At 47.7% G+C, this 25,230-nt stretch overlaps 1 protein-coding gene across 1 annotated transcript; it reads right to left on the bottom strand.

The window, feature by feature from the left end:
• Positions 1 to 316: 316 nt before the first annotated feature.
• Positions 317 to 24,727, bottom strand: LOC123039162 (protein PELPK1-like). Its single transcript, XM_044462435.1, has 3 exons — positions 24,119 to 24,727; positions 1,089 to 1,230; positions 317 to 420 (listed from the first exon to the last, which is right to left on the bottom strand). The coding sequence occupies exons 1-3, from the start codon at positions 24,710 to 24,712 to the stop codon at positions 317 to 319; spliced, it is 840 nt and encodes a 279-aa protein (XP_044318370.1). The 5' UTR covers positions 24,713 to 24,727.
• Between the last annotated feature and the right edge of the window lie 503 nt (positions 24,728 to 25,230).

The following is a 25,230-nucleotide window of genomic DNA, read 5'->3' as shown; positions in this document are numbered from 1 at the left end:
TCGGCAGCTCAGCTGCTCTGTGTAGTAGGTTCCAGGGCCGTCCAAGGGCCTGTGCGGGCTGTGCGACCGCACAGGGCCCCCAAATTCCAGGGCCCCCCGATTTTGGGCCAGTTTTTCGTATATTTTTCGTGTTGGGCCCTTTTATCACAACTAGCACAGACTTACGCCTGCCCAGCTAGTCCCTGTTTCTCTCAAACTGGGCCAGCCCCTCAATCTCCCAAAATAAGCCTTTCCTTAGTCCCGATCGACACAGCCCGCCGATCGAGATCTATCGATCTAGCCCCGCGCGGTCTGCTCGGAAGAGAAAAAAGGGCCCTCACGGAGGTGAACCGACGAAGTGCGGCGGCGGCGGCGGCGGCGGCGCACGGAGACGGAGCGTCGTTGTCACTTTGTTTCCTCCCGGAGAAACAACCGGCTGCCCTGCCGGCATGAAGAATTCATTCCACAGTTTTCTTTGTCACCGGTGTCCGAGACCTAGGTGATGGCATCCCCGATCTGTCCACAAGGTGTGCTCAAACTGATTCCCAATTTAATTTAGTGTTCTGTCCTGTTGAACGATTTTTTTTTTGAAACTACCTGTTGAACGATTATACTAGTGAGTATATTGTGTGCATACGCTTCAGTTTATCAATCCATTTGTTTTAGAGAAGATATATAGTACTAGGCTAGTTGACCAAGTTGTCACACACGGCAAAGAGGAAGCGTACCGATGTGCAATGTCCAGCTAATGTACTGTGCAAGGAGTACTAGGCTAGTTCACCAAGTTGTCACACACCAAAATTTCCAAGCTAGTTGCTCGTTTAAAATTCAGGGTACAGTTTTTTTTATCTTGGTATAAGCCTATAATTTATGGAGTGTTTGAATTCATTCTTTTTCTTTTTATAAAACATATATTTTAGATTTTTTAAGGCCTTATTTTGCATTTGGCACCGGGCCCCCGAATTCCTGGAGACGGCCCTGGTAGGTTCCGGTCGTCTTCGCTATCCTTCTACTGCGCTAGACGATCGGCTGCGTGTGGTTCGCCGAGGCTACCTCATCGTTCCGGCCGGCTCATCTTCTGATGGACTGGAAGCAGGTCGTCCACCTACCTGACACCCGGGCTGGTGGTGGACGAATCGCGCGTCCACGCGGTCGCGTAGGAGCGTCGACGGTCCCGTGCGTGATGCAGGTCACCGGCCGCGCGACGCCATCAGGAGACGATGCACCGAAGACTTCCATATCAAGGACAAGCTGCTGAGATAAACAGTCATCTGTGACGAAGTACGTTTGACTTCTTACGTAGTTCCGAGAGTTAAGTTGAAGGTGACCATTCCATGTCGTACGGGCTTCCTTTTCATCTTGGCGTGACCCTTCCTCAAGCAACTCAAGCTAGCTAGCTAACTCTTCAAGTACTAGCTAGTAATAATATACTACTCCCTCTGTTCTTAAATATAAGTCTTTGTAGAGATTTCACTAGATGGACTACATACGAAGTAAAAGAAATGAATCTACATTTAAAATGCATCTTTCAAAAAAAAACATTTAAAATGCATCTATGTACATCCGTATGTGGTTTATAATGAAATCTCTACAAAGACTTATATTTAAAAACAGAGGGAGTACTTGGATACCCCAGACCGTGAATGCATGGCTTTTTTATTTTAGGAAAAAAAGTTATGTTCACCAAAGCTACGGAACAATGTGTTTAGACTCGACAACAAGAACAACAAAAACCAAAGCTACGTAACATAACATTCTCATTTTGTCATATATTAATATTCCGGGGTTGCTTTTAATTACTCCCCGTACGACAATAAGGATTCCCTGAAATAAATAAATAAATTTCAATCTATGTAACATATACAACATTGGAAATAGTCAAAGGTGGTCACTAGCTTCATTAGCACATCGTATTGTTTAGACATCAATAGAACAATTTTTGTTCATCAGTTTGGTGAAAATATATTTTTATACTCTGTCCATTCCAAAAAAAAGATTTGAAGTTTAAAGTGTGACCAAGTTTAGAGACAAATATATTAACATCTACAAAACAAAACTAATTGCATTATATTCGTCACAAAATGTATTCCCATTCTATATGTTGTATTTGATATTAATCTTGATAACATATTTTTCAGTATACTTGGTCAAACTTGAATACTTTGGATTTACAAATCTAGAACTTTGAATATTTTGGAATAGAGGGAGTAAGTATCCGTAACGGGGATTTTGTTTTGTTTTTTAAATTATGTTGGCATAACCACATAGTGGTATACAAATCCTATTTGTTCTTTCAATGAAATTAAAACTTGCATTACGCCCAATATTTCTCGCCTCAACTAATATTGCCTGGAGCGTGAATATTGAGGAAAAAATAAAATAAATAGCCATTTGATTTTGCATGGCTAAAGAGATGTGACCCTTCAAGACGTTATATCTTATTATGCTTTTTTTTAGTAATACTCCCTCCGTTCCTAGATATTTGTCTTTTTAGAGATTTCAAATGGACTACCACATACGGATGTATATAGACATATTTTAGAGTGTAGATTCACTCATTTTACTTCGTATGTAATCACTTGTTAAAATCTCTAGAAAGACAAATATTTAGAAACGGAGGGAGTATCTTATTATGCTTCCGATCAGACCCGGGCTTTCAGGTCTTCTGTACTATTAATACAAAATGACAAAAGAAATAAATTATCCGCCCAAAAAGGAAATTTCTCCGAAGCGCATAATGTAGCCAAAACATAAGAACTCTTTAGTGATGCATATATGTAAATCCAAACACAAATGCGATCCAATATAAAAACTCCAAACACAAAAACATAGTTATTCAGGTACATATATCATATACATCTGCATGTACGTAAAGGGATGTAGGGAACAAATTGAGAAGCTGCACCATGCATCATGCAACACCACTCAAACATAACGCTGCCGTCCGGAACTCGACAGTATGCTCTAAACGACATGTACCACGCACACACGCACGCACATGTATGATAAAACATAAAAACAATCACACACACATAGTATATAGTTTAATAATACTTGGATACGGCACTACGCAGATGCAGCTAGTCCGATCATGGCTTGGCCTCTGGCTCCGGAAAATGAAATGGAGTGTGGTTTTGTGTAGCCCAGGCTACATGATACCCCTTATCTTTGCCATTCATTTTTGCATCGTGATCTGTGCAGACACTTTTGTCTTTTTGTTTCTCTCAAACGACACAACATATAAACTTCAAATTTTGCAGAACAACAATACATTCTAACTACAATCTGGGAAAAAACTTTCAGATTTTTTCATGCATTTTAAATGCTTAAAATAATATTTTTAATCAAACAAAATCTCATTTTCTATATTTATATCAGACCAAAAAATCTGAAAGTTTTTTCACACATTGATGTTCTAATGTTTGTTCGATCTGCAAAGTTTGAAGTTCATATATTGTTTCATTTTAGAGAAACAAAAAAGAGAAATTTGCTTGTTGTAAGTTAGTTGGAGAGCACGGATCTCAAAGCAAGGGTGGAGGGTTGAGGATAAGAGGTTCCACGTAGCCTGAGCTACAAAGAAACTTTGTGAAATGGAACTCTGGCTTCGGGGGCAGCTCGACTTTGGGGAACCACTACTAGAAAAAGGGCTATAGATAGGACTGATTCTAATGGCGCACCAGGCAAGTAGTGCGCCACTACTATATACTAATGGCGCACCGGTTGCTCGTGCTCACAGTGCGCCACTACTATTGATTTTTTCCCATTTTTCCATACAAACTAATGGCGCATGGACGGCAAAGTGCGCCATTACTAGTTGAAACTAGTAATGGCGCACGACCAATACAGTGCGCCATTAGTATATTTTTTTTTACTTTTTTGCAAACCTACTAATGGCGCACTATGCCAAAGTGCGCCATTACTAGTTGTAAGTTAGTATACATATGCGCCATTAGTATACATATGTTTTTTTTACTTTTCTGCAAAAAGTACTAATGGCGCACCACCTGCCGGTGCGCCATTAGTAACTAATGGCGCATTGTGTGGTGGTGCACCATTAGTAACCTGGGACGAACAAGATATTTTGGACAGCCCACCTACCCACTCACTTTCCCCACTTCATTCTCTCCACCTCCTTCTCCAAGCTTGTCTCGGCTGCCTCCTCCTCCTCACCTCATTTCCACCATAGATTCATTAAAATTAAGTGGTGAAATCACCTTTTCTTGATAGGTAAGTAAGGGGAAAGCTATCTTCATGATGTAGATCTACTTTTTTTCTCCCTACCTCGCTCCAACAACGTGCACATGCACTTTTTGTGGCCTAGCTAGATCTATGTATGTTTGTGGTGTTGCTTGTGTTTGTGGTGTTGCATATATGTTTGTGTTTGCCAATATTTTGCTGGAATGTTGATTCATTTCCGTTTCGGCGAGAACTTTGGCACTATGCATTCTTTTTGGTCCTATTTTTAGGGAAGGTCATGCCAAATTTTTTCTTGGTTCTAAAATATCGTTTTGCTCTACCCCGCAGGCGACCATGGTCCGCACAATGACCGAAGGCATCGTGAATAGGTTTTTGAGCTCCGCAAAGGCCGAGATGCTTCAAAAGAACGAGACGGAGATAAGATGTCCGTGTCGAAGACGCAAGCTGAAGAGCCTTATTGCGGACCCGGATTCCGGGCAGGTGCGGGACCACCTGCTCTTGCGTGGTTTCATGGATGGCTATCGGTGGCAAGGTGATGAAGATGACTATGAAGTCCTCCATGGGGCCCGGGCAAGAAATGAGGAAGGGCAACAAGACAACCACCGCGGCGAGGGCGGGCGAGAAGACGAAGAATCTCCAGGACATGATCACGACGGTGATGATGTACACAATCATCATGTAGAATATGTCGTACATGATGATGAGGAAGATCAAGACGAAGGGCATGATCATGAAGATGAAGATGCCGGAGCAGATGACGGTGGAGGCTGGGTGCAGGACCCTCATATTCAAGAGCTGCTTCGCAAGCAGACGGATAATGCAAGAGCTGCCGCCCGAGAGAAAGCCAAGCTGGATCAACTGGAGATAGACGCGGTTACTTCATTGTATGAAGGATGCAGGCCCGAGGATACCCGCCTGAAAGTAACGCTCATGGCTCTGGAAATGAAGGTAAAACACAAATGACCGACGCATGCTTCGGCGAGAATATGTCATTCTGGCACGAACGTCTTCCCAAGGGGAACAAGTGCCCGACCAGTTTCGAGGAGGCGAAGAAAATCGTGTGTCCTTTGGATTTACCGCACGTGAAATACCATGTGTGCATGAACAATTGCATCATTTATCGGGACGAGCACACGGAGTCTACCATATGTCCGGTGTGCGGCGTCACTCAATACAAGAAGAGGAAGAAAGCTCCTCGAAAATCGGTGTGGTACTTTCCGATCACTCCTCGTCTGCAGCGGTATTTTGCGGACCCTAAGGTAGCAAAGCTCCTGCGTTGGCACGCGGATAGAGAGGAGAAGAAGCGGGAAGATGATGGAAATTATCCGGAGATAAATAAAAAAGACAAGATGCTGAGTCACCCTAAGGATGCGAGCCAGTGGCAAGCGTTGAACTTCGAATACCCAGAATTTGGGAAGGATCCAAGGAACATCGTGCTGGGCGCGAGCACCGATGGAGTCAATCCGTTTGGCAGCCAGAGAAGCACACATAGCACCTGGCCTGTGTTTGTGTGGATGTACAACCTTCCCCCTGGTTGTGCATGAAGAGAAAGTATATTCACATGAGTATGCTAATTGAAGGGCCGAAACAACCAGGGAACGACATCAATCTGTATCTGGGGCTGCTGAAGGAGGAGCTAGACACGCTGTGGAAAACGCCAGCCAATACGTGGGATGCCGCAGAGAAAGAATATTTCCCTATGAGAGCCGCACTGCTCACGACGGTGCACGACTATCTTGGTTACGGATATCTCACGGGGCAGGTAGTCCACGGATTTTCTGGATGCGTAAGGTGCATGGATGACACAACATATCGCCAGCTAGATAGAGATCCCGGGTCTTCGAACACCGTGTTCATGGGACATCAAAGGTGGCTTCGCGACGATGACCCGTGGAGGAAACGCCAGGATCTGTTCGATAGTGAAACCGAACCCCGAAAACGCCCGTGTACGAGGAGCGGCGAGGAAATAGACGAGCTGTTGAAAAATTGGAAAGACTGCCCACTGCCGGGAAAGAAGCAAAAGGCGCCAGAGCCGGGAAAGAAGCGAAAGGCGCCAGAGCTGATGCTGAAGGTATGGAAAACGAGGTTTGTTTTCTGGGACTTGCCGTACTGGAAGATCCACCGTGTGCCTCACAGCCTTGATGTCATGCATATCACGAAGAACGTGTACGAGAGTCTGCTTGGTACCCTGCTCAACATGCCAGAGAGGACCAAAGATGGGCCGAAAGCAAGGGCAGACTTGAAATCAATGGGCATCAGGCATGAGCTTCACGCTAATGATGATGATGATGATGATGATGAGGCAAAGCAGGACACAGAAAGTCATCGCAAAGGCAAAAATGCCAAGAAGACCGGAAATGACTACCCTCCCGCGTGCTTCACTCTAAGTCAGGAGGAGATCGAGCAGTTTTCACCTGCCTCCTAGGAGTAAAACTTCCTTACGGTTACGCGGGGAAGATAAGCAGATACCTAGACCCAACGAAGCAGAAGTTCAGCGGGATGAAGTCTCACGACTGTCACGTGCTGATGACGCAGATACTTCCAGTTGCAATCCGTGGGATCATGGACGCGCACGTCCGTGAAACGCTATTTGGCCTATGCAACTTTTTCAACGTCATCTCTCGGAAGTCGATTGGCGTGAGGCAACTCAGAAGGCTACAGGAAGAGATCATGGTGATACTATGCGAGCTTGAGATGTATTTCCCGCCCGCATTCTTCGACGTTATGGTGCATCTGCTGGTCCATATCGTGGAGGATATCATCCAACTCGGGCCGACGTTCCTGCACAGCATGATGCCATTCGAAAGGATGAATGGTGTCATCAAAGGATACGTTCGGAACATGTCACGTCCAGAGGGAAGTATAGCCAGGGGCTTTCTGACCGAAGAGTGCATCTCCTACTGCACGAATTATCTAGGCATCGAGAACCCCGTTGGCCTGCCCGTCAACAGGCACCTCGGCAGGCTCGCTGGATGGGGTCACCGTGAGGGTCGCTGTGAAATGCATGTCAACTTCGAGGGTCGACTCGCTGACTCTGAAAGAGCAAACCTAGTCGCGCTACAACACATAGACGTGGTCGATCCTTGGGTGGTAGAGCACAAAACCTTTATTGAGAAGACGTACAATGACCGAGGCCAACAGAGGACGGACGGAGATATACTCAAAGAGCACAACTCATATTTCACGCGTTGGTTCAAGCAGAAGCTTCTGTCGTGCCCTTTACATGAGGATTCTTCCGCGGAAGAACAACTCATGTTCGCCTTGTCACAGGGCACCGAGCACAACCTGATGACCTATGAGGCGTACGATATCAACGGCTACACATTCTACACCGAGGACAAGGACATGAAGAGCGATGGTTATCAGAACTTCGGGGTAACGATGGAATCCTACACCGATAAGGACAAGGACAGATACTATGGAAGGATCGAGGAGATCTGGGAGCTGAGCTACGCTGGAGAGAAGGTCCGATGTTCCGTGTCAGATGGGCCAAGAGCGTCCTAAAAGAAGACCGATATTTCACCACCATGGTTATACCCGAAGCCAAATCCAAGACCGCGGGCGCAAACGTCACCGCGAAAAATGAGACATGGGTACTGGCTTCCCAAGTGGACCAATGCTTCTTCATTACCGACCCGCCAAAGCCCACTCGTGTTGTCGTGAGGAGAGGCAAAAGGAAGATCATCGGAATGGATGGAGTAGCCAATGAGCAAGACTTTGACAAGTACGGCGACCCGAAGATCGAACATGACGACGACGATGAAGTAGCAGCACACACCACAAGAAGAAGCAGGACCACCCACCTAAAGGACGTCCGTTCCACAGAAGAACTCCATTTGCGAAAAATAAGGGCAAGAAGATTGTGAGCAGATAGCTAGCTAAGATCGATTGTATTTAAATCATAGTCTTCATTTCTCGATTGTATTTTATGGGCACTTTTTGATATCATAAATATTTTTAAATTTCATGGACACTTTTTGAAATCATGAGGACACTTAAATTTCATGGGCACTTTTTAAATTATTACTGTTTTTATAAAAAAATATTACTGTTATGATTTAAACAAGTTTGAACATATTTAAACACAAATAAATATAAAAAACAGCATTTAAAATGCATAAAAAAATATTGGGGAGCCTGGGAATCGAACCCAGGACCTCCTGGTGTGTGTGCTACGTGCTGACCAATTGGGCTAGTGGGTGGGTTCTGTTGTAGATAGGGCTAGGTTGTAGATAGGGCTAGTGGGCTAGATTAAAACAAAATTCTAATGGCGCACCGTGGGGTGGTGCACCATTAGAATAGTCGTACTTCTGGCGCACGAGGGGGTGGTGCGCCATTAGAAAGCTTCCCCCCACACTAAATCCCCAATCTCTCTAATCTCTCCCCTGCCTCATCGATCTCACCCGCTGCCCCCCGTGTTCGCCGTCCCCCTCGCCGCCCCCTCGCCTCCTTCGCCGTCCCCGAACCCAGCGCCGCCTCCCTCGCCTCCTCCCTCGCCGTCCCCGAGCCGAGCGCCGCCTCCCTCGACGTCCTCCCGCCCAAGCGCCCCCTCCCCCCGCGGCCCCGCCTGCGCCCTCGACGTGCTCGCCGTCCAACACCGCGTGGCCTGCCCAGGAGGACCGCCGCCGTCTTCCTCTTCGACTACGAGGACCCGGACGAGTTCGGACGCCCAGGAGGACCGCCACCGCTCGACGCCCTCGACCGTGCGGCCTGCCCAGGAGGAGCGCCACCGCTCGACGCCGAATTCACGCCGCCTCGACTAGCTCCGGCTGCCCTGAGTCGCCCTCGACCTCCCAAGTGAGCACCCGAGCCGCTTCCCCCTCTTCCCCCTCTTTATTTCCTTCTGATGTGTTCTAGGGTTGGGGGTTGGAGAAATTTGGACAAGGAAAGAGGGTTGGGGAATTAAGTAGCTAGGGTTTTCCAAATGTTCAAATCTCTGAGCTTGCATTTAGATGCATTTTAGAGGATACTTGGTCCATATTCATTTGCAGTGAACATACATTTTCACTGTTCTTATAATATTTGCTTGATGTCAGATTATGCTATGAGGATATTAGTCTAAGCCCAGTCTTGGATGCATTGTTTTATCCTACGGTGGTTAAACCGTTTCTGAAAATTATCTAGTTTGACATGTACTTGTCCAGCTATCATAATCTATTCTTTGACCATGGCAGTAGCTGGCATTTTGTTATGATAATTTCAGTATATATCTTACTATCCTTTGCTGATCTTGTTGTATTTTCAATGCACAAGCAACTCTCCGACGAAGTCTCCTCCAGGTAATATATGTCTCATGCTTTCTAAAGAGTACTAGTATACTGACTAAACTATCCACTTGCTATGCTTAGCTGCTCTCTTGTCTGAATCATGACACTTTGCCAGCTGAAACTTGCCTATCACACTGTCGCTGTATTGCTCAACTAAAAACACAAATATTTGTAGTTTTTGTCTGTCATAATGCAACTAAGCATACTAGTCTCAACTAAGCATACTAGTTTTTTGTAGTGAGACAGTAAGATAGTGAGACAGTAAGAAGGAAACTTCCCAGATTATGTAGAAAGAAAATACTTGGTTTGACAGCAAGTACCATGACATGAATCAAAAAACATATACGGTGGGAAAAATAAAATGGCAGAAACCTGGGAGGTTCTGGTTTGCTATATCTCCACCAATTTGGGTTGGTGAATGTGGATGATTTTTTTGTCCTGTGAACTCATTGTACTGCTACAAGAATTTGGTATCATCATGGTGTAATTTTGTTAACATTCTGGTTTTGTTAGATAGTGGCTACACTAATCTAAAGTGATACAATTTTCCTTCCCATTTGGTATCATCATGTTCAGTGTATACAGTTATAACATCATGTGGGTTTTTTAAGTCTGTTTACAGCTCATGTGGGTTTTAACATCATGTGGGTTGGTGAATGTGGATGATTTTTTATCCTGTGAACTTGAACGTTGCAATGTTGTTTTCTTCAGAGGCTACTGTCAAAAACTTGAGCTACTATCTTGCAAAGATGATGATCATCTTGCTAGTTTGCTGGGTTTTGTCTCCGACCATCGTGTCGTGATGAATTTGCAGGTACCCCGAGAGGCCCTTGAGTTTGCCGGAATGCTGATTAACTTCCGTTCCGGCAAATTCGGGTACTCCATATGTCCTATTTTCAGCAAAGGTCATGCTGAAATTTTAGCATGACTTTGCTAAAAATAGGACATATGGGGTACTTGCGACTAATGCATGGACCGGGGTATCTTAGTACTTAGTTAAGTAGGATCAAATGCCCCGCCATTCTTGCTGCATTAAACCATAGGTGGCAATAGAGCCAAGTGATTAGTGCCAAGTGATTAGGCCCAACCTAGGGTGCCTCGGCTTAGGCTTTTAGGGTGCCTCAGCGTCGACAAACCCTAAATGATGAAAGCTTAGGATTTTAGGTTGCCTCGGTGTCGACAAACCCTAAATGATGAGACCATGATCTTGTTCCTTGACAATAACCAACTTTTTGACCAAACTTTTTTCCTATTTAGAGCGAAACATGGCCCACAACGATGAGGCCGGTGGTTCGGGCGGCAAGCAATTCTGGGAGCTGTCCCAGGAGATGGAGGAACAACCTCACCGCTATGAGGACGCCGTGGAAGACACCGATCCTGATTACACAACCCCTAGTGGCGTCCGGGATGACACCACTGATGGTGCCGCCGAGGATGCCACCACTGATGATGGCGGCGCACACACAGATGGCAGCCAACCGAAGAAGCAAAGGAAGGACCGGCGCCCGAATGCGCTCCGCACCCTCAAGGACGAATTCACTCAAGTGGACTCCGACGCGAATCCAACGGAGCCCAAACATATAGTCAAGGGGTACGCGGTTCAGCTCGGGTGCATTCTCCGGAGCACCGTCTCGATCAACACCGAGAACCTTAGGCATAAGGACCGAGGGAATTTGCGCAACCTCCTCTTCACGAAGCTGCACGAACGATACAAGTTCCCCGCCGAATTTGAAAACACACGCCTCTTAGGGAATAAAGTGAACAGTGCCACCCTCACGAGGATGAGCACGGCCCTGTATACTTGGAGAAGCGCGGCGAAGAGAATGATTGATAAAGGTGATAGTTATGAGAAGATCAAGGCGAAATATCCTTTGATGAGCGAAGATGACTACAAGGAGTTCAAGATAAAGTGCGAGAGTAGTGCAACCACCGAATCAAGTCAGTGGGGGAAATAAATGCGGGAGTTGAACTTAGGGGAACACAAACTCTGTCCCGGCGGTTATAGAATGGCGGAGCCTATATGGGACAAGGAGGACGCGGAGCGTGCAGCAAGGCCTACCGCCCCGTTTCGAGAAATACAACGGTAACAAGCAGACCAGGAACTATGTCACGGCTCGGTACAAGGAGGACCCGATAACAAAGGAGCTTACCACGGATCCGAAGACCAGGGCGCTTGAGCTTGTTCTGGTAAGGAATACACCCCCGCGTAATTAGCTCCATATGGTTGCACTCTAACTAATCCCCAATATTTCTAAATGGTTCACGTTCCTTTCGCAGGAAACTGAAAGCAGTAGAGCGGGGTCGTCTCAGAGCTCCCCTTTCGACAGCCCTTTAAATAGGGCATTGAACATAATGAAAAGCAAGGATAAGCTCACTAAGCCGACGTCAACTGGTCGTGTGGCCGGCAAAGGCTTGTCCACAAAATGGGGGTCATACTATACCGCTGGTGTGTAGAAGGAGAAAAAGGCCAGCTCAGAAAGCCAGACGCGCAAGGTTAAAGCACTCAAGGCACAAGTGGTGCGGATTCCGGAGCTTGTCCAAGAGCAAGTGGAACAACAACTGGGAACGAAGCTCAACGCCATGGTGCCTACATTGATTCATGGGCTGACGACGTGGATTGCGGGTGGCCAACAAGGGCCTCCCCCAGTTCCCAGCTTCACGTCCAGCAACTCGCACAACGCGCAGGCAGCGCCATTGGTGTCTCCGGCGGCGGCGCCATTGGTGTCTCCGGCGGAGGCGGTATTTGTTGGGGAACGTAGCAGAATACAAAAAATTTCCTACTCGTTTCACCAAGATCATCTAGGAGTTCATCTAGCAACGAGTGATTAGATGCATCTACATACCTTTGTAGATCGCGAGCGGAAGCGTTCAAAAGAACGGTGATGATGTAGCTGTACTCGACGTGATCCAAATCACCGATGACCAGCGCCGAACGGACGGCACCTCCGCGTTCAACACACGTACGGAACAGCCACGTCTCCTCCTTCTTGATCCAGCAAGGGAGGGAGGAGAGGTTGAGGGAGATGGCACCAGCAGCAGCACGACGGCGTGGTGTTGATGGAGCTGCAGTACTCCGGCAGAGCTTCGCTAAGCACTATGGAGGTGGAGGAGGTGTTGGGGAGGGAGAAGGAGGCAACCAAAGGCCAAGGCGTTCAAGTATGAAGTCCCTCCTCTCCCCCACTATATATAGGGGTGCCAAGGGGGGTGGCCGGCCCTAGGAGATCCAATCTCCTAGGGGGTGCGGCGGCCAAGGGGGGTTTCCCTCCCCCCCAAGGCACCTAGGAGGGGCCTTCCCCTCCTAGGACTCTTTCCCCCTTAAACCCTAGGCGCATGGGCCTATGTGGGGCTGGTGCCCTTGGCCCATTAGGCCAAGGCGCACCCCCTACAGCCCATGTGGCCCCCCCGGGACAGGTGGACCCACCCGGTGGACCCACCCGGTGGACCCCCGGGACCCTTCCGGTGGTCCCGGTACAATACCGATAACCCCGAAACTTGTCCCGATGCCCGAAACAGGACTTCCCATATATAAATCTTTACCTCCGGACCATTCCGGAACTCCTCGTGACGTCCGAGATCTCATCCGGGACTCCGAACAACATTCGGGTTACTGCATATACATATCCCTACAACCCTAGCGTAACCGAACCTTAAGTGTGTAGACCCTACGGGTTCGGGAGACAAGCAGACATGACCGAGACGACTCTCCGGTCAATAACCAACAGCGGGATCTGGATACCCATGTTGGCTCCCACATGCTCCACGATGATCTCATCGGATGAACCACGATGTCGAGGATTCTATCAACCCCGTACGCTATTCCCTTTGTCTATCGATATGTTACTTGCCCGAGATTCGATCGTCGGTATCCCAATACCTCGTTCAATCTCGTTACCGGCAAGTCACTTTACTCGTACCGTAATGCATGATCCCGTGACCAGACACTTGGTCACTCTGAGCTCATTATGATGATGCATTACCGAGTGGGCCCAGTGATACCTCTCCGTCATACGGAGTGACAAATCCCAGTCTTGATCCATGTCACCCAACAGACACTTTCGGAGATACCCGTAGTCTACCTTTATAGTCACCCAGTTACGTTGTGACGTTTGGCATACCCAAAGCACTCCTACGGTATCCGGGAGTTACACGATCTCATGGTCTAAGGAAAAGATACTTGACATTGGAAAACTCTAGCAAACGAACTATACGATCTTGTGCTATGTTTAGGATTGGGTCTTGTCCATCACATCATTCTCCTAATGATGTGATCTCGTTATCAATGACATCCAGTGTCCATAGTCAGGAAACCATGACTATCTGTTGATCAACGAGCTAGTCAACTAGAGGCTCACTAGGGACATGTTGATGTCTGTTATTCACACATGTATTACGATTTCCGGATAACACAATTATAGCATGAATAAAGACAATTATCATGAACAAGGAAATATAATAATAATGCTTTTATTATTGCCTCTAGGGCATATTTCCAACAGTCTCCCACTTGCACTAGAGTCAATAATCTAGTTACATTGTGATGAATCGAACACCCATGGAATTCTGGTGTTGATCATGTTTTGCTCTAGGGAGAGGTTTAGTCAACGGATCTGCTACATTCAGGTCCGTATGTACTTTACAAATCTCTATGTCTCCATCTTGAACATTTTCACGAATGGAGTTGAAGCGACGCTTGATGTGCCTTGTCTTCTTGTGAAACCTGGGCTCCTTGGCAAGTGCAATAGCTCCAGTGTTGTCACAGAAGAGCTTGATCGGCCCCGACGCATTGGGTATGACTCCTAGGTCGGTGATGAACTCCTTCACCCATATTGCTTCATGTGCTGCCTCCGAGGCTGCCATGTACTCCGCTTCACATGTAGATCCCGCCACGACGCTTTGCTTGCAACTGCACCAGCTTACTGCCCCACCATTCAAAATATACACGTATCCGGTTTGTGACTTAGAGTCATCCAGATCTGTGTCGAAGCTAGCGTCGACGTAACCCTTTACGACGAGCTCTTCGTCACCTCCATAAACGAGAAACATTTCCTTAGTCCTTTTCAGGTACTTCAGGATATTCTTGACCGCTGTCCAGTGTTCCTTGCCGGGATTACTTTGGTACCTTCCTACCAAACTGACGGCAAGGTTAACATCAGGTCTGGTACACAGCATGGCATACATAATAGAACCTATGGCTGAGGCATAGGGGATGACGCTCATCTCTTCTATATCTTCTGCCGTGGTCGGACATTGAGCTGAGCTCAATTTCACACCTTGTAACACAGGCAAGAACCCTTTCTTGGATTGATCCATATTGAACTTCTTCAATATCTTATCAAGGTATGTGCTTTGTGAAAGACCTATGAGGCGTCTCGATCTATCTCTATAGATTTTGATGCCTAATATATAAGCAGCTTCTCCAAGGTCCTTCATTGAAAAACTTTTATTCAAGTAGGCCTTGATGCTGTCCAAGAGTTCTATATCATTTCCCATCAAAAGTATGTCATCTACATATAATATGAGAAATGCTACAGAGCTCCCACTCACTTTCTTGTAAACGCAGGCTTCTCCATAAGTCTGTGTAAACCCAAACGCTTTGATCATCTCATCAAAGCGAATGTTCCAACTCCGAGATGCTTGCACCAGCCCATAAATCGAGCGTTGGAGCTTGCACACTTTGTCAGCATTCTTAGGATCGACAAAACCTTCCGGCTGCATCATATACAATTCTTCCTTAAGGAAACCATTAAGGAATGCCGTTTTGACGTCCATTTGCCATATTTCGTAATCATAGAATGCGGCAATTGCTAACATGATTCGGACGGACTTCAGCTTCGCTACCGGTGAGAAAGTCTCATCGTAGTCAACCCCTTGAACTTGTCGATAACCCTTAGCGACAAGCCGAGCTTTATAGATGGTCACATTACCATCCGCGTCTGTCTTCTTCTTAAAGATCCATTTATTTTCTATGGCTCGCCGCTCAACGGGCAAGTCAGTCAAAGTCCATACTTTGTTTTCATACATGGATCCTATCTCGGATTTCATGGCTTCTAGCCATTTGTCGGAATCCGGGCCCGCCATCGCTTCTTCATAGTTCGAAGGTTCACCGTTGTCTAACAGCATGATTTCCAAGACAGGGTTGCCGTACCACTCTGGTGCGGAACGTGTCCTTGTGGACCTTCGAATTTCAGTAGGAGCTTGATCAGAAGTATCTTGATCATTATCATTAACTTCCTCTCTAGTCGGTGCTGGCACCTCAGGAACATTTTCTTGAGTTGCGCCATTTTCCGGTTCAAGAGGCAATACTTCATCAAGCTCTACTTTCCTCCCACTTACTTCTTTCGAGAGAAACTCTTTCTCCAGAAAGGACCCATTCTTGGCAACAAAGATCTTGCCTTCGGATCTGAGGTAGAAGGTGTACCCAATAGTTTCTTTTGGGTACCCTATGAAGACGCATTTTTCCGATTTGGGTTCGAGCTTTTCAGGTTGAAGTTTCTTGACATAAGCATCGCATCCCCAAACTTTTAGAAACGACAGCTTAGGTTTCTTCCCAAACCATAATTCATACGGTGTCGTCTCAACGGATTTCGACGGAGCCCTATTTAAAGTGAATGCGGCAGTCTCTAAAGCATAGCCCCAAAAAGAAAGCGGTAAATCGGTAAGAGACATCATAGATCGCACCATATCTAACAGAGTGCGATTACGACGTTCGGACACACCATTACGCTGAGGTGTTCCAGGCGGCGTGAGTTGTGAAACTATTCCACATTTTCTTAAGTGTGCCCCAAACTCGTGACTCAAGTATTCTCCTCCACGATCTGATCGCAGAAACTTGATTTTCCTGTCACGTTGATTTTCAACCTCACTCTGAAATTCCTTGAACTTTTCAAAGGTTTCAGACTTGTGTTTCATTAAGTAGATATACCCATACCTACTTAAATCATCAGTGAGGGTGAGAACATAACGATAGCCACCGCGAGCCTCAACACTCATTGGACCGCACACATCGGTATGTATGATTTCCAATAAGTCGGTTGCTCGCTCCATTGTTCCTGAGAACGGAGTCTTGGTCATTTTACCCATAAGGCATGGTTCGCACGTGTCAAATGATTCATAATCAAGAGACTCTAAAAGTCCATCAGCATGGAGCTTCTTCATGCGTTTAACACCTATGTGACCAAGGCGGCAGTGCCACAAGTATGTGGGACTATCATTATCAACCTTACTTCTTTTGGTACTCACATTATGAACATGTGTAGCATCACGTTCGAGATTCATAAAGAATAAACCATTCACCATAGGAGCATGACCATAAAACATATCTCTCATAAAAATGGAACAACCATTATTCTCAGATTTAAAAGAGTAGCCATCTCGAATTAAACGAGATCCCGATACAATGTTCATGCTCAAAGCTGGCACTAAATAACAATTATTAAGGTTTAAAACTAATCCCGAAGGGAGATGCAGAGGTAGCGTGCCGACGGCGATCACATTGACCTTGGAACCATTCCCGACGCGCATCGTCACCTCGTCCTTTGCCAGTTTCCGCTTATTCCGCAGCCCCTGCTTTGAGTTACAAATGTGAGCAACTGCACCGGTATCAAATACCCAGGAGCCACTACGGGCACTAGTAAGGTACACATCAATTACATGTATATCACATATACCTTTTGTTTTGCCGGCCTTCTTATCCGCTAAGTACTTAGGGCAGTTCCGCTTCCAGTGACCGCTTCCCTTGCAATAAAAGCACTCAGTCTCGGGCTTGGGTCCATTCTTTGGCTTCTTCCCGGCAGCTTGCTTGCCGGGCGCGGCAACCTCCTTGCCGTCCTTCTTGAAGTTCTTTTTACCCTTGCCTTTCTTGAACTTAGTGGTTTTATTGACCATCAACACTTGATGTTCCTTCCTGACTTCTACCTCTGCTGATTTCAGCATAGCAAATACTTCAGGAATGGTCTTTTCCATCCCCTGCATATTGAAGTTCATCACAAAGCTCTTGTAGCTTGGTGGAAGCGACTGGAGGATTCTGTCAATGACCGCATCATCCGGGAGATTAACTCCCAGCTGAGTCAAGCGGTTATGCAACCCAGACATAGTGAGTATGTGCTCACTGACAGAACTGTTTTCCTCCATCTTACAGCTGAAGAATTTGTCGGAGACTTCATATCTCTCGACCCGGGCATGAGCTTGGAAAACCATTTTCAGCTCTTCGAACATCTCATATGCTCCATGTCTCTCAAAACGCTTTTGGAGCCCCGGCTCTAGGCTGTAAAGCATGCCGCACTGAACGAGGGAGTAGTCATCGAAACGTGCCTGCCAAGCGTTCATAACGTCTTGTTCTGCAGGGAGAACGGGTGCGTCACCAAGCGGTGCTTGTAGGACATAATCTTTCTTGGCAGCTATGAGGATGATCCTCAGGTTCCGGACCCAGTCCGTATAGTTGCTGCCATCGTCTTTCAGCTTAGTTTTCTCTAGGAACGCGTTGAAGTTGAGGACTACGTTGGCCATTTGATCTACAAGACATATTGCAAAGATTTTAGACTAAGTTCATGATAATTAAGTTCAACTAATCAAATTATTAGTGAACTCCCACTTAGATTAGACATCCCTCTAGTCATCTAAGTATTACATGATCCGAGTTAAACTAGACCGTGTCCGATCATCACGTGAGACGGACTAGTCAACATCGGTGAACATCTTCATGTTGATCGTATCTTCTATACGACTCATGCTCGACCTTTCGGTCTTCTGTGTTCCGAGGCCATGTCTGTACATGCTAGGCTCGTCAAGTCAACCTAAGTGTTTGCATGTGTAAATCTGTCTTACACCCGTTGTATGTGAACGTCTGAATAAAACACCCGATCATCACGTGGTGTTTTGAAACAGCGAACTGTCGCAACGGTGCACAGTTAGGGGGAACACTTCTTGAATTTATTGTGAGGGATCATCTTATTTACTACCGTCGTTCTAAGTAAACAAGATGCAAAACATGATAAACATCACATGCAATCAAATAATAAACGTGACATGATATGGCCAATATCACATAGCTCCTTTGATCTCCATCTTGGGGCTCCATGATCATCTTGTCACCGGCTTGACACCATGATCTCCATCATCATGATCTCCATCATCGTGTCTCCATGAAGTTGCTCGCCAACTATTACTTCTACTACTATGGCTAACGCGTTTAGCAATAAAGTAAAGTAATTTACATGGCGTTTCTTGATGACACGCAGGTCATATAAAAGAATAAAGACAACTCCTATGGCTCCTGCCGGTTGTCATACTCATCGACATGCAAGTCGTGATTCCTATTACAATAGCATGAACATCTCATACATCACATATAGATCATTCATCATTCATCACAACTTTGGCCATATCATATCACAAACCACTTGCTGCAAAAACAAGTTAGACGTCCTCTAATTGTTGTTGCAAGTTTTACGTGGCTGAATTAGGGTTCTAGCAAGAACGTTTTCTTACCTACGTTAAAGCCACAACGTGATTTGTCAACTTCTATTTACCCTTCATAAGGACCCTGTTCATCGATTCCGCTCCAACTAAAGTAGGAGAGACAGACACCCGCCAGCCACCTTATGCAACTAGTGCATGTTAGTCGGTGGAACCGGTCTCACGTAAGCGTACGTGTAAGGTTGGTCCGGGCCGCTTCATCCCACAATACCGCTGAAGCAAGAAAGGACTAGTAACGGCAAGAAAGTTGACAAATCTACGCCCACAACAAATTGTGTTCTACTCGCGCAAGAAGAACTACGCATAGACCTAGCTCATGATGCCACTGTTGGGGAACGTTGCAGAAAACAAAAATTTTCCTACTCGTTTCACCAAGATCATCTAGGAGTTCATCTAGCAACGAGTGATTAGATGCATCTACATACCTTTGTAGATCGCGAGCGGAAGCGTTCAAAAGAACGGTGATGATGTAGTCGTACTCGACGTGATCCAAATCACCGATGACCAGCGCCGAACGGACGACACCTCCGCGTTCAACACACGTACGGAACAGCCACGTCTCCTCCTTCTTGATCCAGCAAGGGAGGGAGGAGAGGTTGAGGGAGATGGCACCAGCAGCAGCACGACGGCGTGGTGTTGATGGAGCTGCAGTACTCCGGCAGAGCTTCGCTAAGCACTATGAAGGTGGAGGAGGTGTTGGGGAGGGAGAAGGAGGCAACCAAAGGCCAAGGCATTCAGGTATGAAGTCCCTCCTCTCCCCCACTATATATAGGGGTGCCAAGGGGGGGTGGCCGGCCCTAGGAGATCCAATCTCCTAGGGGGTGCGGCGGCCAAGGGGGGTTTCCCTCCCCCCCAAGGCACCTAGGAGGTGCCTTCCCCTCCTAGGACTCTTTCCCCTTAAACCCTAGGCGCATGGGCCTATGTGGGGCTGGTGCCCTTGGCCCATTAGGCCAAGGCGCACCCCCTACAGCCCATGTGCCCCCCCCGGGACAGGTGGACCCACCTGGTGGACCCCCGGGACCCTTCCGGTGGTCCCGGTACAATACCGATAACCCCGAAACTTGTCCCGATGCCCGAAACAGGACTTCCCATATATAAATCTTTACCTCCGGACCATTCCGGAACTCCTCGTGACGTCCGGGATCTCATCCGGGACTCCGAACAACATTCGGGTTACTGCATATACATATCCCTACAACCCTAGCGTAACCGAACCTTAAGTGTGTAGACCCTACGGGTTCGGGAGACAAGCAGACATGACCGAGACGACTCTCCGGTCAATAACCAACAGCGGGATCTGGATACCCATGTTGGCTCCCACATGCTCCACGATGATCTCATCGGATGAACCACGATGTCGAGGATTCTATCAACCCCGTACGCTATTCCCTTTGTCTATCGATATGTTACTTGCCCGAGATTCGATCGTCGGTATCCCAATACCTCGTTCAATCTCGTTACCGGCAAGTCACTTTACTCGTACCGTAATGCATGATCCCGTGACCAGACACTTGGTCACTCTGAGCTCATTATGATGATGCATTACCGAGTGGGCCCAGTGATACCTCTCCGTCATACGGAGTGACTAATCCCAGTCTTGATCCATGTCACCCAACAGACACTTTCGGAGATACCCGTAGTCTACCTTTATAGTCACCCAGTTACGTTGTGACGTTTGGCATACCCAAAGCACTCCTACGGTATCCGGGAGTTACACGATCTCATGGTCTAAGGAAAAGATACTTGACAATGGAAAACTCTAGCAAACGAACTATACGATCTTGTGCTATGTTTAGGATAGGGTCTTGTCCATCACATCATTCTGCTAATGATGTGATCTCGTTATCAATGACATCCAGTGTCCATAGTCAGGAAACCATGACTATCTGTTGATCAACGAGCTAGTCAACTAGAGGCTCACTAGGGACATGTTGATGTCTGTTATTCACACATGTATTACGATTTCCGGATAACACAATTATAGCATGAATAAAGACAATTATCATGAACAAGGAAATATAATAATAATGCTTTTATTATTGCCTCTAGGGCATATTTCCAACAGTATTCATGTCTCCGGCACCGGCATGGGCATTGGAGCTTAATGCACCCGGGTGTATGCCAGCCGACACCTCGCCAGCAAGCTCCCCCTCTGTCAGTTGCATGCCCGCCGTTGGTGGTGCCTCGACATTAGCCGAGCTTGACGGCATCACGGTAACTAAGCCTCTCGGCCGATGACTTCATCTCCTTGCCTTTGACTGGGCATCCCTGACGCCATGTACATGTTTTCGCAGGGCACCGCCGACGTTCCTTGCACTCTTCTGCACTTCGTGGGCGCCGAGTTGGTCGATGTCGCCAAGGGCAGAATCATTCAACCGGGCAACCGCATGTTCCACGGTAATCCGATGCCACCCACAGTGTATAGGGTTGAAGTGGTTTGGGTGCTGCCAGGCTGCGAAGAGCTGTTACCTCCGGTTCGACCCGCTGGGGCCGACGAAGAAGATGAGATGACCCTCAGCGCCTGCGTAAACTGGCCGCTGCTTTGGCCGAAGAGCCAGATTCGTTTGGGGGCGGGGGACACCACCCCACAGACAAGACCGCCAGTCGTGCCGGCGCCAAGCCATGGCAAGAACGCCGCAACGCTACCGGACCTGCCGGACATCCCTATGGCACAGGATCCGGACAGCCCTATGGCACAGGATCCGGACGATGACGACAACGACGATGGTACATTTACCAAAGTTGATAAGTACTTTGCCAAACATGGGTACGCTGACGAGTTCTGCGGGCCTCTTTCTTAAGAACCCAACCAAGACGATCGCAATCTATCTGGTACGGCGGAGAAATCCAATTGCAATAGGCGTCGTCTGCCATTTAGTTCTCAGGAGACGCCTCCAGCTCCCGCCTTCACCAAGCCTTAGATAGCTGAGGTGTGAAATATTATCAGCCCCAACATGCTCAAGAAAGCGGTCTGTGAGCAGAACTTGGTCCCATTACAGGAGATCAAGAAGAAGGGACAGAAACGAAAGACTAACAAGGGCGCCGGTGCGAGCCAGCCGGCACCGAGTTCGATCTGTGCTCAGGACGGGCCACCTTCACCTAAGGATATCTCGAGGAGGGTGCATGTGGCGGGTAGGGCGATGCTACCGCCAAATATGCTGAATGCTGCAACCGGTGCTATGCGGAGTCTGCATGACAGTGTTCTTTCTTTGGAGAAGCGGCGTCTAAGAGAGAATGATGTGGCGTACCCGGTTTTCATGGCCAAGGTGCCAGAGGGCAAGGGCTTTGCGGATGGCGACATCGGGGGTACGATCGTTCTGCGGTTTGATGACATCTTTGCTATGTTTAACCTTCATCCGCTGCACTACACCTTCGTTCGGCTGTTTTCGCTGAGTATGGAGATGCGGATCATTAGAGACAAGACCCTGGACATCGTGATAGTCGACCCCTTCTACATGTGTGCCAAGCACTTGAACAACGCTGGGGACCGCCAAGTTGCGAGTTCACACCTCGAAGGCGTCATTCTGGCAAACCCAGATAAGGATAACTTCCTTGTGGCTTACTTTCCCGAGTAAGTCATCCCTTAACCGCCCCGTAACATATGATTTCTTAGATTTTGATCGTTCTTTTTTTCTAACATTTCGTGTTCTGTGCAGTGACACACATTGCACACTCATCCTCTTAAGCCCGAAATATTCAATGGCCACGTATTTCGACCCAAACCGTAACTCCAAGATAGACTACACAAATGTCAAGAAAGTTCTTGATGATGTTCTCCCCGGCTACGCCAAATCTGGAGGCACCTTCACCAGGGCAGTTCGTAAGTACGGCAAGCACATGTTCTCACACAATACGAAGTTCTGCTGTGTCAAGCAGCCGCCTGGCGGTCAGAAGGATGCCTAATACGCCCTCCATCACATGCGGGCGATCGTAAGGGACCATCATCAACTTCTGCTACCAGATAATCTCAAAGATTGGGCCGCGAGCTTGTCGGCAGTCCAGGACGCGGACCTCAGACAAAAATTCTTTCGCATCCAGTCGGAGTTTGCGGACATCATCCATCAAGATGTCCTTCATACCTCGGGGCAGTTCTTCATCAGATATCAACCGTCCAACAGTGAGATAGATGAAACGCTACAAATGCAGGGTGACAACGACCGCGATTTCATGACCATCACGACAGACGGCGGCTTCATCCACGGTCCTGTCCGATGAGTCGAGTCGAAAGTAGTGATCTGTAGTTCTGAAACATTGATTAGCTCATGTTGTAATTAAACTTTAATGAATTCGTATGTCTCTTTGGTTTGGACAGTCGTTCAACTTAGATGTAATCGATGCTATTTATTAGTAGGACCATGAATCATGCTATTAATGTCTTGCTTTTCTTTTTCGATCCTTTTGTTGCATACTTACATATTGCTTATGTATTATCTGTTGTTTGGCTTGTGCATAGAGATGCCATCGTATGTCGTGTACAAGGGTAAGGTTCTCGGAGTCTACGACGACTGGGTGGAGTGTCGGAGACAGGTTCACCGTTTCAGCGGTAACAGTTACAAAGGGTACACCACTAGGGCGGAGGCCCGAATCTAGATATGCCCGCTATCTAGCGGGAGAGAGGAGGGAGCATTGGAGGAACCGAATGAGGACCAGTTTGATCGCGATGATGCTCATCGTGATGACCACAACTCTCTTTTATGTGATGGTAGTTTAGATGATCGATATCGACTTGTAATGTGAAGACAAATTCGATACTCGCGGTCTTGAGACTTGTAATATTTTATCTTTGTTCGGTCTTTTGAATTCAGAGACTAATATGATGAATTGTATTCGGAGACTAATCTTCTATTGTATTCGATGAATCTGATGTTGCTGTGTGCTGCTGTCTATATTCTGTCCAATAATATATTTTGTAACTTGTGCAAAAATCAGAAAAGCAAAAAAAAACAAATATTCATACTAATGGCGCATCAAGGCAGAGTGCGCTATTAGTATGCCAAAGGATACTAATGGCGCATCGTGGCAGAGTGCGCCATTAGTGTGACAAAGCACATGGTTACATATGGCCCCCCGGGAGGCATACTAATGACGTATGGTGTTACATACTAATGGCGCACTGGCAGGTGCGCCATTAGTAAAAAAATTCTAATGGCGTGCTAGTAATGGCGCACCGGTAGTGCGCCATTAGTAGGCAAAACCGGTGCCCTTTTCCTAGTAGTGAACGGCGGCATTTCATGCTTCGGGGCCTCTGGCACTGCAGCGTGCGGTAACTCAGGCTTCTTTGGCACTTCCGGTACCTCAGGGTGCGGCACATGGGGCTCCTTTGGTACCTCTGGCACGGCATGGTGTGGCATTTCAGGCTTCGGCAACTCTGGCATGGCAGGGTGCGGCAACTCGTGCTCCTTTGGCACCTCCGGTACGACGGGGTGTGGCACTTCCGGCTCCTTTGCCACCTCAGGCACAACCAGATGTGGTAGTTCAGGCTTCGGGGGCTCGGGCATAGCTGGGTGCGGTGGCAGCTCGTGCTTTGGCACTTCAGGCTCCTTTGGTGTCTCCGGCACCATGGGGTGTGGCACTTCGGGCACGAGAGGGTGCGGTGGCTCAGGCTTCGGCAGCTCGGGCACGGCAGGGTGCGGCGGGAGTTCGGGCTTCGGCAGCTCCGGGACGATCGGATGTGGTGGATACTCCTTTTTGGGCACGGCCTCCTCTAGGTGCCGTGCTGCGCTGCTAATGGAGCTGCATGAGAGCAGCAGCGCCATGAGGAAGACAAGGGAGGACATGGTGTTCTTGCGCAGCATGGTGTTCTTGTCTATGTGTATGGATCAGAGAGAGGCAAGTTCTTGCTGTGTGATGGGATGGCTGGGAGATAGAAGAAGGATGGTATTTATAGCCAAAAAAACTACACCTAAATGTGGCGGGAATACACGCATGCATGTTTGAGGTATAAAAGCAAATAAAAATAGATCTCGAAGGCAAATATGATAAAGAAGAGACCCGTGAAGGGCGAATAAGCCACGGCTGACGAGCCGGGCGTGTCGAGTGCGGGTATGGGCGCGCACTGGGCTCGCTGGGCGCGTCGGGTCCGGGCAGTAGGGCGTGCGTGTGTGCGTGCGTTGGGTGCACGGGCGTGTCCGTGCACCACGGTAGCGTGTAGGGGCCGTTGGCGAGCCACGCGGGGCGATCGGGGTGCGTTGGGCTGATGCTCACCGCGAGACGCGGGCGTGCGCTGGTATGTAGCGTGCGCGGTCAGAGCATGCAGAGCGCGGAGATGATCGCGGGAAAGTGGAGGCGTGGGTGCGTGCCCAGGGCGCCGGCT

The sequence above is a fragment of the Triticum aestivum genome, chromosome 2B (assembly GCF_018294505.1).
Source record: "Triticum aestivum cultivar Chinese Spring chromosome 2B, IWGSC CS RefSeq v2.1, whole genome shotgun sequence".
Lineage (NCBI taxonomy): Eukaryota > Viridiplantae > Streptophyta > Magnoliopsida > Poales > Poaceae > Triticum > Triticum aestivum.
This window is presented reverse-complemented; position numbering and strand designations above follow the sequence as displayed.